This window comes from Muntiacus reevesi, chromosome 3, assembly GCF_963930625.1.
Source record: "Muntiacus reevesi chromosome 3, mMunRee1.1, whole genome shotgun sequence".
NCBI lineage: Eukaryota > Metazoa > Chordata > Mammalia > Artiodactyla > Cervidae > Muntiacus > Muntiacus reevesi.
Window position 1 is genome coordinate 174,848,934 of NC_089251.1, and position 14,707 is coordinate 174,863,640.

At 36.9% G+C, this 14,707-nt stretch overlaps 1 protein-coding gene across 6 annotated transcripts in view; it reads right to left on the minus strand.

The window, feature by feature from the left end:
- STXBP5 (syntaxin binding protein 5) overlaps positions 1–14,707 on the minus strand; it is a 156,081-nt gene that overhangs the window by 52,842 nt on the left and 88,532 nt on the right. For all 6 annotated transcript variants that reach the window (XM_065931187.1, XM_065931183.1, XM_065931186.1 and 3 more), the window contains exons 10-16: positions 7,265–7,419; positions 6,017–6,089; positions 4,156–4,303; positions 3,886–3,953; positions 3,570–3,610; positions 2,516–2,736; positions 1,847–2,025 (exon numbers count right to left, since the gene is read on the minus strand). In XM_065931187.1, the coding sequence (XP_065787259.1) occupies positions 1,847–2,025; positions 2,516–2,736; positions 3,570–3,610; positions 3,886–3,953; positions 4,156–4,303; positions 6,017–6,089; positions 7,265–7,419 (885 nt within the window). The remainder of the gene's footprint in view (positions 1–1,846; positions 2,026–2,515; positions 2,737–3,569; positions 3,611–3,885; positions 3,954–4,155; positions 4,304–6,016; positions 6,090–7,264; positions 7,420–14,707) is intronic.

Here is a 14,707-nt window from a genome sequence, read left to right on the forward strand (position 1 = left end):
GTCTTTCTGACTACCCTCCCTATCTTGAATCTACTACAGTCTGCCTTTCGCCCCCAACTTTTCTATTGAATCTCTGACATCTTCCATAACCACTTTTAGTCATGACCTTAATTGTCTTCTCTTTACACCCTAATTGACTTCTTTGTAAATATAATACTTTTAATCATAGTCTTCATGAAATCATTCAGTGATTTTAACTCTTTGTTTTCTTTCTATGCCATTTTTAAGGCTCATATGCTTTAAAAGTGACCAACCTAGACAGCATATTAAAAAGCAGATGAATGGATAAGGAAGCTGTGGTACATTTACACCATGGAATATTACTCAGTCATTAAAAAGAATTCATTTGAATCAGCTCTAATGAGATGGATGAAACTGGAGCCCATTATACAGAGTGAGGTGAGCCAGAAAGATAAAGAACATTACAGTATACTAACGCATATATGCGGAATTTAGAAAGATGGTAACGATGGCCCTATATGCAGGGCAGAAGAAGAGACGCAGAAGTACAGAACAGACTTTTGAACTCTGTGGGAGAAGGGGAGGGTGGGATGTTTCGAAAGAACAGTATGTATATTATCTGTGGTGAAACAGACCACCAGCCCAGGTGGGAGGCATGAGTCAAGTGCTCGGGCCTGTTGGGCTGGGGGGATCCAGAGGAATCGGGTGGAGAGGGAGGTGGGATGGGAGACCGGGATGGGGAATTCGTGTAGCTCTATGGCTGATTCATATCAATGTATGACAAAACCCACTGAAAAATAAAAAAATAAATTAAAAATAAATAAATAAATAAAAAGCAGAGACATTACTTTGCCAACAAAGGTCCATCTAGTAAAAGCTATGGTTTTTCCAGTAGTCATGTATGGATGTGAGAGTTGGACTATAAAGAAAGTTGAGCACCAAAAAATTGATGTTTTTGAACTGTGGTGTTGGAGAAGACTCTTGAGAGCCCCTTGGACTGCAAGGAGATCCAACCAGTCCATCCTAAAGGAGATGAGTCCTGGGTGTTCATTGGAAGGACTAATGTTGGAGCTGAAACTCCAATACTTTGGCCACCTCACGCGAAGAGCTGACTGATTTGAAAAGACCCTGATGCTGGGAAAGATTGGGGGCAGGAGGAGAAGGGGATGACAGAGGATGAGATGGCTGGATGACATCACCAACTCAATGGACATGACTTTGAGTAAGCTCCAGGAGTTGGTGACAGACAGTAAAGTCTGGGGTGCTGCAGTTCATGCGGTCGCAAAGAGTTGGACACGACTAAGTGACTGAACTGAACTGATGCTTTAAAAATTTTAACCACTCAATAATATTAAAGTAAAAATAAATTTCGCCCAATTTACTTCTATAGAAAAGCAAAATGCATTAAATCTGGATTTCTCCAATAAAGGCATTTACATAACAATGTTGTGATATTAAAGAAGATTCAGAAAAAGAAAGAAAATGATTACCTAACAAAAGTATCACTAAAGGCTGAAAAAACAGAATTTGCAGAGCGCCAGAAAGCAGTCTACATGTACATTTGATCCACATATAAATCCAGACTAAAACATGGTGATGGATTGAGAAGAATGAGCTAGATACAGAGGAAAGATCCATGCTGCTCTACCAGTAGGTTTAGAGATCAAATCATATTACTTTAAGGATAAAATCATGGAATTCAGTCATACTCCTCTTGGTGCCACAAAAAAAAATGAGTTGGATTAACTACAGTGAAATGCAGAAAGAGAAGTAGCTATGTCATTTTACTCTGTCATGGGAAAACACTACCTAACTTTACTAATGCTTATAATTTATCTAAATTAAGAGGTAAGTTCCAAACCATCTGTATTTTTCTTTAACTTACTTCAAACAAGGGACATTGTCCCGAAGCCCATCAGATGAACTGCTACTGGTAGAAGGATGAGACTGAGGGGGGGTGGGCTGTGGATTGGCACTCCCAACCGGTGTTGGCAAAGGTGGAGCCTGTTCACCCTCCGGGGTTTCCACATCACTTATCTCATACAACAACCGAACTTCAAGCATCTGTTGTAAAATAAGACAGTTTACCCTCTCCTAACAATTACTGTTCATTTTGTTAGTTTATACATACACACATGTACACTAAAGTGGAAAGAACATTTTTAAAGGAAAAATTTAGTGAGGTTACTAAACATAAAGATTTCACAAAGAAAAAAATGGTTCTGACTCAGCTTTTTAAAAATGACTGTGTGTTTCTGTGCAAGTACATTCACACATACACATTGTGATTTTAGGGTTTATGGCACTCCTATTAATGCTAAATTAGATTAGACTCATACTTATATCCTTTCCTTAAATGAAACAGAATGCATTTAAAGATTTAAATAAATGTTCAGTAAAAAGATATACATAAAAATATGCCTTTTCTTCACAAAAGGTAAATGCAATGTAAATACTGAGGTGTTTTAAAAATGACTACGGATTGTCTCCTAAGTGATTTGAAAACTTTTAAATGTCAGACATTTGACATTGAAAATAATTGAGAGACAACTACCGGAATGACTTCTGTAATCACTTCCTGTTTACTGAATCTATAAATAATGACATGAGCTGAAACTCCGGCTATGCACAGCATTCTACTTTCGGGACACCAGGAGATGATCTGAATGGCATATGGATCTTCATCTACAATGTCTGTGTTTGGCTTCTCATCTTTATTTCTTGACTTCTCAAATACTTTAGATGTCTTTAGTTTATATAATACTTGTAGAGTTACTAAAAAAAAAAAAAGGAAAAAATATCTTAGTACAAAAAGAATAAAAGGGAATATATCACATCAGAAAAACAGCCTGTTTTTTGAATCGTATATTTATTCCTATGTCTACATTTCTTTCTTATTCTTTTACATAATGTATTCACTACACTTCATTGACCAAAGAAGGTACACTCATTGTATTCATTTAAAAAAAAATCACCATCATGATGAATTTAATTATCAAAAAATTGAATAACAAAAAGATTTTGTAAAAAGATAAAAGCATAAATAAAAATAATAAAGCAAATATTTTGCTTTACAGAATTATTTTCTCTCTGAAAGGTACCACTATTATCTAACACACTTCTTCATGATGAAACATAATATACCCTGAGTTAACTGGATTCTAATTTCATAATTAGTAGTGTTTGTACACTACTTATTCAAAGCATTCTTTCCTTTTTGCTAATGTAACCACTGTATATAATTCACATAGAGAGCATAAACTTTCATGATATAAGTTTAGAATCAGACACTAAAACTATTCAACAGATTTACGTTGATTTGAAACATATTCTCACTTCTCCTATCTCTGAGTTAGGAAGAGAAGGTCTGAAAAAATACTGAAAAAAGGATTTGAGTATTTCTGCTGAGAATTATTCTTGATTTATGAATTAACATCCTTCAAATATCTTCATCTATTATAAATTCTACTCAAATACATGATAAATCAAGCATTAACTTTACAGCCTCTAAATTTCAAATTAAATGTTAGCTATGCAATTATTACAAAACAGATTACATAAAAGCAATAATGGCATAGCATGTAACAAATAATATTCAGAATACTTACTTGCAGAAGCATCCCAGAACTTAATCGACCCATCAGCATGCCTGCGAAAAGCAAATGAATTAAGAATGTGTTGAAGAAAAAATTTACACTAATTTTTTCTTTGAAGTTAAATATATTGTTACTTAAACATAGTTACCAAAATGAGGAAAAAGGTAAAATTTAGGATAAATTTATAGGTTCTATACAATAACTTATTACTTATGATGTTACTGTATAAAGAAAAGTACTACCTTCCCAACTAATTAATATTCATGTAGTCCTAATCATATTTAGTTATTAATATCTTTTTAAATAATAATATTTTTTTTTTACTTACCCTGTAATAATTATTTCTGGGTAGCTTTGAGAACCCAAGCCCCAATTACCTCCATTAATGGGCCATTCCTGTAAGAAAAGATTATTGTGTAAAGCAATTTCCAAGCATAGCATGTATCTTCATAAAATATTTATGACAATAGTAAACAACATATTTCATTTCCAGAAAGGATTTTTAATTTCTCTAGAAAAGGTATCACTATCAACCAGTCAACGTAAGAAGTATAAAATACTGAAATGTAAAGTAATGAGTAAAATTCATGTTCAGTACCTTTTTGCTGTAGCCCTGACGTTTCTGTCTAGCTCCAACAGAATAAAGTGCAGGAATAAGGTCCACGGGACAATCAGCAAAATATTCGCAACATGTAACAGGGGATTCATGTATACTCAAAGGGTAGGGATTTTCAAATATAGGATACCTTTAACAAGAGGAAAAGAAAAAACATTTGTTAATGAATGATTACCTATGATTAATGAAACAATGAAAAATATATTTAAATTTATTTAATAATAGGCTATTCTAGGGCTATCACTGAGAGATAATGTTTTTAAATTCCTTTGTTTGACATGGTCTTGTTATTTTCAAGAAGAAAAAAAAAATCATTATTGCAGTTAGCATGCACTAAGTTGACATGAATTTTGGAATGCCTTAAAGTAAGGTAAGTAATACCATTCACTTACACTTTAGGGTTTTCCTATCTCAGTACCACTCCCATTGTGGGTCAGACAGTTTATTATGGGGGCTGCCCTGTGCACTGAGGATGTTTAGCAGCACCCCTCCCCTCAACCACAGATGTCTATACAGACACTGTCAAACGTCTCGAGGGGCAAAACTGCACCCAATCCAGAAATACTGAATGGGTAAGCTCATTAAAACCATATTTAATGATTATCTCTCAGGAAATACAACTAATGTAATACAATGTTCTTCCATTCAAAGAAATTTATAAGTAAACATGCTATCATCTAATCTAGAACAAGCAGAATGTTGGAAATACCACAAAAAGTTGCACAGGAGCTATGGTGAGAATTTACAGGTCAGTGATGATATATCTGGTTAGGAGAGACTAGGAAAAGCTTGAAGAGGAAAAGAAGGCTGCTTTGAAATAGGAAAAGCTTGAAGAGGAAAATAAGGCTGCCTTTGAAAGTTATGTGGATTTCTGATGGCAGTGACACAAGTGGAATGTTTCAGCTGCTGGGAGCTAGGTAAGAAAAGACATGGAAGTGTGATGCTTGTTTGACACTGTTCAGTTTTCCTGGAGAACAGGTACCAGGTTGGAAATGTACGCGGAATCCCTTCTATGTAGAGTAGCAGGCTGAGAAACTGTTTTTACATAAAAAACCAACAGAGATCCAAAGGGATTTAAAGAAAAGAGTAACAAGACTGGTGAAGTGAAGTGAAGTTGGAGGTTGCTCAGTCATGTATGTCTGATTCTTTGTGACCCCATGGACTTTACAGTCTATGGAATTCTCTAGGCCAGAATACTGGAGTGGGTAGACTTTCCCTTCTCCAGGGATAGTCCCAACCCAGGGACCGAACCTGGGGTGGATTCTTTACCAGCTAAGCCACAGGCGAAACCCAAGAAATACTGGAGTGGGTAGCCTATTCCTTTCTCCAGTGGATCTTCCAAACCCAGGAATCGAACTGGGGAACAGGGATAGGCTACCCATTCCAGTATTCTTGGGCTTCCCCTTGTGGTTCAGCTGGTAAAGAATCCACCCTGGGTTCGACCCCTGGGTTGGGAAGATCCCCTGGAGAAGGGTTAGGCTACCCACTCCTCAGCATTCTGGCCTGGAGAATTCCATGGACCATATAGTCCAAGTCAATGGGGTCACAAAGAGTTGGACACGACTGAGTGACTTTCATTTTCACTTTCAAGGTATTCAAGTATTAGGTTGAATCATAAAAAATTTCAGAAATTCAACAATTTTGATATAAACTTGGATTTCTATATGAGTACCATAATGGAGAAATTTGGCAGGTAATGAGAAATGTGTATCTGTAGTTCTAAGAGGGAGTCCAGGTTATGAATATAAATGCAGCATTTTCAAAGAAATGAAACAGTCAATCCTAAAGAGACTCTTTCTTCACCACATACTAAAGTAACTGTTAACCAAATTTTATTTCTTACCCATTTTGTGCAAGGTCTATTAGTACTAAATCCTTTTCTAGCAGAACCACCACAGCATATGGTTCTTGAAAATCTGCAACAGGAAAACAAGGCATGAACAATAGTTACAAATATGCAAGAGGACTGCAAACTAGATAACAAAACATGTTGGCGTGGTTTTTATTTTGTTCCATTCAAATATTTAACATTCTGATATTGTACTTCATATAATGTAAGGGCAATATGTTTTAAATGAGATAAATCTATATAATACACCATAAATAATTATTTGTTTTGTAAAAATGAATTCGACAAGTTCAGTACCTTCCACGGTATTGCAAAGTCCAAGACAGTACATGAATAACATATCTCAAATTTAAATCTGAATACCCTTAAGAACAGCTCTCATTACTGGATCTCATAGAAATCCACTAGATTACCACTATAATATTATAACTCTTTCTTGGGGTATTTTCTATGTGCATATCAACTATAAAATGCATTACACATTTATATCTCAAATAGCTGTAAATAAAAGCTAAATTTCCCCTGAAATAATAACATGTCAATGATAATGATTAATTTCACATGTTAGCTTGTAGACGTCTGCTATGGTGCCCATTTGTTTGGTCAAACACCAGTGCAGATGTTGCTGTGAAGGCATTTTTAAGATGTGATTAACATTTAAGTTAGTAGACTCTGAGTAAAGTAGAAAATTGTAGATAATTTGGGTGGGTCTCATTCAATCAGTTGAAGGCCTGAAGAACAAAGACAGGAGGTGTTCTGAAAAAAGCAATTTGCTTCAAGATGGCAACTTGGAAATCTTCCCGAGTTTCCTGCCTTAAAAATTCTGATTCAAGACTGCAAATCAAACTCTTTTCTGAAGTTTCAAATCGGCAGTACATTTTCACAGTTCCTTTAAAATAAATTCATGCTTCTGCTCTCATTCACCTTCTAAAATCTCCTATTGGTTCTGTTATTCTGGAAAACTGTAACTGACACACTAGATTTTGAGAGGATTTTTAAGTTGTTCTGAATGTGGACAGTTTTGTCTACCCTTCAGAGGCACTTGCTACCAAAGTGTAGAATGAAACAGACACAGTTTATTAAACAAAATTTCTCAAATAAAATTTATAAAGTTATGAAGGCAGCATTCCTTCCCCAGAAGAATCAGCACAATGGGATAAGTGAAGTACTTGGAAAACAAGGAGGTCTTGCTCTAAATAATAGTTATCTATAGAGAATGAGTTTTAAAGACACAACACTCACCATTTGGGTATGGCGTTTCACACAGCGTCAGAAAGTCAACAATTGAGTAGTCCATTTCTAGCACTGCAGTACTTTTCCCATGCATTACTGTTAAGCAAGGTCTTCTTCCTACAGTGTCATACGACAAACCTCCTGATAAAATAATAAAAGGTTCCCTGGAAATAAAATACACAGTTAGGATTTTATAGTGGAGTCTATCTTCTTGCTGTATCATAAATTCTTTTTTAGTGAAATAATAAAATCTCAAATTTTAACATTTTTTAGGCACCATTTAATTGATTACTCACATGTAGATTTTACATTGCAATGGGTAAAAACCAGGTGAATTCTTAAAAATTAATCTACAGTGTGTATGAACACTGACCACATTCTATTCTCATATCTCCTTTTGGTCCCTATATTTTCTTCCCTTTATCCTCTTTATACAATTTTCAAAAAATTCTCTCTGGGTTTCTCCTGTTAAGTCTCTTAAATGTACTGCAATTATTATCAATCCTAATAACCAGAACTTCTCAACAGAAATTCTAAGAGAGAATGTGAATACCCTAAAGCACCCATTATATGCAATGAATTAACTTCTCAAAGATGCATCAAGAATGTACTAGCCACAAATCACCCCTGAGAAAACTGAAAAAATGGTCACTCAAATCATTTTCTGTAGTGCTTAATTCTCTCCTGGAAGCTGGGCTGGTATCCTCCCATGCACATATATCAACTGCCCTTTTGACACTTCTAATGAGCCCTATAACTTTATCTCCTTAGTAGTCATTAGTAAATGTAATGATTTACTTTTAAAAGCTACATATTTAAATATGAAAAGAAGAAAAATACCTAAATATCCTTTCATATGCTTTGACCTATGTGTATTTCTTGACTTCCTTGCCCATGCTTTTCATCCATGTTTTATTGGATTAGTATCTTTTCTAACTGTTTTCTAAGAGTTCTTTGCATTCTAAGGAAATCAGCTCTTGATCTGTCACATGTATCATCCCATTTGTTGGTGGGGAGTTGTTCATGGAGCATCACACAGATGATTTAAAATGTTCCTATATGATCTTCTTAAATCTCTTCATTTATAATTTTTGAGGTAGTTTCATAGTGTTTCCTCTAGGTCCAGGGTATCTATCCCCCTCCTCTCACACCTAGTACAAGTAGTGTGTGATAATATGTAATGTTAAACATAGCTAGTTCTGGAACTACACTGCCTCTATTTAAATCTCAGCTCTGGCTCTACTTTCCCCAAAATCTTGCATAAGGTGCTTAATCTCTCCTTGCCAAGTTTTTGCGTCTATATAACATGGAGCTAGAGTGGTAAGTATTGCAGTTCAGCCACTCAGTCGTGTCTGACTCTTTGCGATCCCATGGACTGCAGCACGCCAGGCCTCCTTGTCCATCACCAACTCCCAAAGCTTGCTCAAATTCATATCCATTGAGTTGGTGATGCCATCCAACCATGTCATCCTCTGTCATCTCCTTTTCCTCCTGCCTTTAATCTTTCCCAGCATCAGGGTCTTTTCCAATGAGTCAGTTCTTTGCATCAAGTGGCCAAAGTATTGGAGCTTCAGCATCAGTCCTTCAAATGAATATTCAGGACTGATTTCCTTTAGGATGGACCGGTTAGATCTCCTTGCAGTCCAAGGACTCTCAAAAGTCATTTTCAGCACCACAGTTCAAAAGCATCAATTCTTTGGCGCTCAGCTTTCTTTATGGTCCAACTCTCACATCCATATATGACTACTGGAAAAACCACATTACTGACTAGATGGACCTTTGTTGGCAAAGTAATATCTCTGCTTTTTAATATGCTGTCTATGTTGGTCACAGCTTTTCTTCGAAGGAGCAAGTGTATTTATCCTCAGACAATTACTGAATTAATTAATATACGCAAAGCACTGGGTTCAGTGCTGGTGTAAAGAATTACCTATTATTATTATCTTCAAATCATCATTCACTGAACTAATTATTTTGCTTATTGTTTTCCTCATGAAAACATGACCTCCATGAGGGGAAGGGTACTTATCTGTTTTGTTCACTGTTATATGCAAAACAGTGTGTTGCTGGTAAATAAGTACATTAACAAAAATGTTTGTTATGTTAACCATTGTCTAGCTTACTAACATTTAGATTTTTCAGCACTAAACTGTTTTGGGTAACAGACCTATACCCATACTTTCACTGTTCTCAATTCTTGACTTACTGTGATTATTGACTGTAGTCAGGAAAGTATATTTAATTTTCTTCTACTTTTCATTACATACAGTGAATAAACAATATAACTCTTCTGTATTCTTTCATACAACATATATACAACTGAATATAAAATACTAAAAAGGGCGAAGAGTCTAACAACATACACTTTTATAGAATGAGAGGCATGGGCCAGGTATTTAATATGTAATATTTCAAAAGAAGTCTGACAAGTTCATTTATATATATATAAAACTTGCATTATTAATACAAGAACTATGAATAGGAAGATGCTAAGGTACATTACAGAATAAAATTCCCCTGGAGATACCAAGTAGGTACTGACAGGTAGGTCATCAGTTTATTAGACAAAGTCTTAATATGGTTTAAATAACACCATGGCATTTTGTTAAGTTTGTCCTCAAAACGCCACTATGTGTTTGCTCAGTGGCCTTGTAAATGCCTGTACTTCTTTTGTAAATTTAGGAGAAAAAGCAACAACAAAAAATTATGGGTAAAAATACATGAATAAGAAATAGCTTGAAAGGAGTATCAAGGTAATATTCTTTTTCATAATAATAAAAGTTTCCATAATTCAGCAGTAAATGCATGTGTGTGCATATTTTTTCTGATCTTATGGGATGTTTTTAAAAAATCACAACTGTTTGCCAGGCAGGAATCGCCTGACTAACAAACTTAATATCCCAAATCTTGAGGCATAAACATTAAGGAAATAAATATTTTACCAGAAGAAACCAGTCTTAAATACAATGATAAAATTGAATCAAATATTTTAACATTTGACATGTAAAACTATAAAAATTCAAGAGTTTTGTTGACATTTGGAATTATATTCAAAGTTCTAGGAATCTAGATTACTTCCAGATAACATGTGAATTGTGGATGTGGATAATCTTGTTTTAAATAAATTATGCTTTTTGATGTTATAATAAGGTCTGGAAGTAATATAAGTTTTATTCAAGAGCCTGCCCTTTGAAGCCATCTAGGTTAGGAAGGTATTAGTTTGAACTTTTTGCAATTTTGATTGTTATTTTTAAGAGGCTAGACACTTCAGAAAATTACATGCTTCCTGACTCTGATTAAGCTCCCGAGGCTGGCCTTGACAATAGATTTGGCTGAAGTTGTGTTTCCAGGTTAAGCATTCTTCATTTTTTCTACTCAAGAAGTCATCTGTATAACCAATTTGCTCAACTCAGTCCCATAATACTGCCCATTCATTTGGGCACCTGTACCCCTGAGAATAAAATGGTGGTTCATGCTTGTTCTAGACAGACAGTTAACACACTGTGACAAGCATGAAGACAATAAATGAGGGTGGAGTGCTGAGTGTGAGGGGGGCCTAGAGGGGCTACTGTAAAACAGAGCAGGCAGCAAAGGCCCCTAAAGTAACACAGGTGAACTGCAATCAGAATGAAGAGGAGTCAGCCGATCAAAGATCTCGGGGCTGGAAGAGACGGACATACAGCTTAGACTGCAGGAATAACCACCGAAAAGACCTCGAGTCCAGAAGGAGCCTGGGCCACCCGAGGGACTAAAAGGCCGCCATGGTTGCAACACATTGAGTAAAGCAACACATGGGAGATGATGTGACCCCAAACCTCGCAAACACATCCTGTTTACACCATAATGATCTCAAGAATCTGACCATATTCTATTTCATCTTCTTAGCCAACATGAGTTCTGGCCCTAATAACATCCAACTTATATTCTTACAATAGCGTTTGGTTGTTCATTGCCTGAGATACACTTGCCCCTCATTTTGTGTTGGGCTAATATCTGAAAGAGGCAGAAATACCAGACCACCTGACCTGCCTCTTGAGAAACCTATATGCAGGTCAGGAAGCAACAGTTAGAACTGGACATGGAAGAACAGACTGGTTCCAAATAGGAAAAGGAGTACGTCAAGGCTGTATATTGTCACCCTGCTTATTTAACTTATATGCAGAGTACATCATGAGGAATGCTGGGCTCGAAGAAGCACAAGCTGAAATCAAGATTGCTGGGAGAAATATCAATAACCTCAGATATGCAGATGATACCACCCTTGTGGCAGAAAGTGAAGAGGATAAAAAGTCTCTTGGTAAAAGTGAAAGAGGAGAGTGAAAAAGTTGGCTTAAAGCTCAACATTCAGAAAACTAAGATCAGGGCATCTGGTTCCCATCACTTCATAGCAAACAGATGGAGAAACAGTGGAAACAGTGTCAGACTTTATTTTTTTGGGCTCCAAAATCACTGCAGATGGTGATTGCAGCCATGAAATTAAAAGACGCTTACACCTTGGAAGCAAAGTTATGACCAACCTAGAGAGTATATTAAAAAGCAGAGACATTACTTTGCCAACAAAGGTCCATCTAGTCAAGGCTATGGTTTTTCCAGTGGTCATGTATGGAAGTGAGAGTTGGACGGTAAAGAAAGCTGAGTGCCAAAAAATTGATGCTTTTGAACTGTGGTGTTGGAGAAGACTCTTGAGAGTCCCTTGGACTGCAAGGAGATCCAACCAGTCCATCCTAAGGGAGATCAGTCCTGGATGTTCATTGGAAGGACTGATGCTGAAGCTGAAACTCCAATACTTTGGCCACCTCATGTGAAGAGCTGACTCATTGGAAAAGACCCTGATGCTGGGAGGGGTTGGGGGCAGGAGGAGAAGGGGACGACAGAGGATGAGATGGCTGGATGGCATCACCGACTCGATGGACATGAGTCTGAGTAAACTCTGGGAGTTGGTGACAGACAGGGAGGCCTGGTGTGCTGTGGTTCATGGGGTCACAAAGAGTCAGATACGACTGAGCGACTGAACTGAACTGAATATCTATTTCTCCTTTAAAACTCAGTACAATCCATATTTTTCCTGACCCATCCTTCCTGAGTTGGATGCCCTTCCTGTGTTCCTAAGCACTCTCCGCATACCTCTTCTCAGCATTTCCACACCGAATTTTCATTATCTACTTTCCATCTGTATTGTGAGCGCCTTCAGGACACAGAATGGTATTTAACCCCTGTACTCATAGGCCCTAGGCAAGGTATCCCTAAATGTTTTTGTCACATACACTGTAAACATCACTAAACCTACTGCTCAGCTGGTCACTGGTACTAGACTTACTGACTCCTGTAGGAGAAGCCCCGCATCTCAGTCAGACTGGAGAAGGAAATGGCAACCTACTCCAGTAATCCTGCCTGGGAAATTCCATGGACAGAGGAGCCTGGTGGGCTACAGTCCATGAGGTCTTAAAGAGTCAGACACAATTTAGCAACTAAACAACAACAACATTGAGCAGCACTGTCTAAAGAAGCTTGAAATACAACTGCTGTGCTATTCTGATACTCTTCTGCATAATTAGTACTCTTACCTATATTATTCATTACTCCTAAATATTTTTAAGATTGGAATTTAAGTTCTAAATACGTAATCTCATATGCCACTGATATATACTACTAATCTTATCAAATTCCCCAGGTTTTTCCAAATGAAGATACCCCAATTCTATTTCAGAGCTGTGTGCTGTGTTGTACTTGGTCCTCAGTCGTGTCTGATCTTTGTGACCCCATGCGCCCGCTAGGATCCTCGGTCCATGGGATTTTCCAGGCAAGAATACTGGAGTGGTGTAACACTTTACATTTGGTGAGCAGAGCTGTACCTTAGCTCTTGAAAGCTACTAGGTAACAAATACCTTATCCTTACCATTCTAATCTCAGAGCTTAACATGAAGTCCAAACACACACTTATTACTGACTGAATTAATAAATAATTATTAATTTTTATAAGACCCTATATCATATGGGGCTTCCCTGGTGGCTCAAAGGTTAAGGTGTCTGCCTGCAATGCGGAAGACCTGGGTTTGATCCCTGGGTTGGAAAGATCCCCTGGAGAAGGAAATGGCAACCCACTCCAAGATTCTTGCCTGGAAAACCCCATGGACAGAAGAGCCTGGTGGGCTATAGTTCATGGGGTCGCAAAGAGTTTTGGACACGACTGAGCGACTTCTCTATGGCTTTATCATATTTCTCAGATTCTTAGTTCACCTTTCAGATGTAAATTTGTATTATCTAATTTGAATAGTCTAAGAGAAATTTGTGCAATGATGACCTCTTATTTGGTGTTAAATTAGACTCACCCGCACACACGATTAGAGTAGAACAAAAATTGTGAAGCACTCGGAACAAGTGAATTCTTTCCACAGAGTTTTTGAGCCAAGAAATCAAAATGGAATAAGCAAAAACAAAGGTTTCAAAAATGTGAACGTTTAATGCAAGGGCCAGGAAGCAAAAAAGAAAATAAAATTGAAAATACAGGGAAATGGGACTTCCTTGGCAGTCCAGGGGCTTCCAATGAAGAAGATGTGGGTTTGATCCCTGGTGGGGGAACTAAGATTATGGCATGTGGCTGGCATGGGCAAAAAATAATACAAAATAAAAATAAAAGAAGAAAAGATTGGGAGATGAATTTCTAATCATATAGTGTTACAGTCTCAAACAAGGCTGCTCAAACTATCTGTGGTCAAGAACTATTTAAAAAATTTAAAATTCACAGGAAATCTATGCTTTTTGTAAGGAAAAACAACAACTAAAGTGTGTGTAGATGTGGCAATGTCAAATGAGAATGAAGTTTCTACACTCTACTCTTGACTTCTGTACTTATTTTGTGTCAGATCAGTTAGCAGAGTGGACTGATTCATACATCACGCTTTGAATAGTGGAGCACAGAAAGCTGAGCCTCCTAATGACTGGCACTTACTGACTTAGTGTCATTAAGGATTTCACTGTAAGACCCCACACCCCTTACACTCTGCAGACTTCAATCAGAAACCACAGAACTCTTTAGCTGGGCCTGGATGGATAGAGAGGCTAATTACAAGAACAACTCTTTGATAAAAAGAGAACTACAACTTAGTTATAAGAAGTTTTCATTAAGGTATTACTTGAGTGAACAGAGAAATACCTGGATACCAAAAGAATAAATCACTATGATAATGAGATAACTTGCTAGTATGATGAAGATGATGTTCAATTATATTTCCAGTTCACATTTGTACATCTGCCAATTTTAAGAGGACCCTTTGGAGCCAAGGGAGTCACTTCCAGACCATGTTTCGCTAGTGACTAACCCTAAGAATCTTTTGCTAATACAGATAAAGCTATGAATTTGGAGTAAAAATAAAAGAAGGTAACATTTAAACAAGTTTCTGTTCATTTCATGACTAATTTAACAATGATAATAGTTTTGGTAGAGTGGGTTTG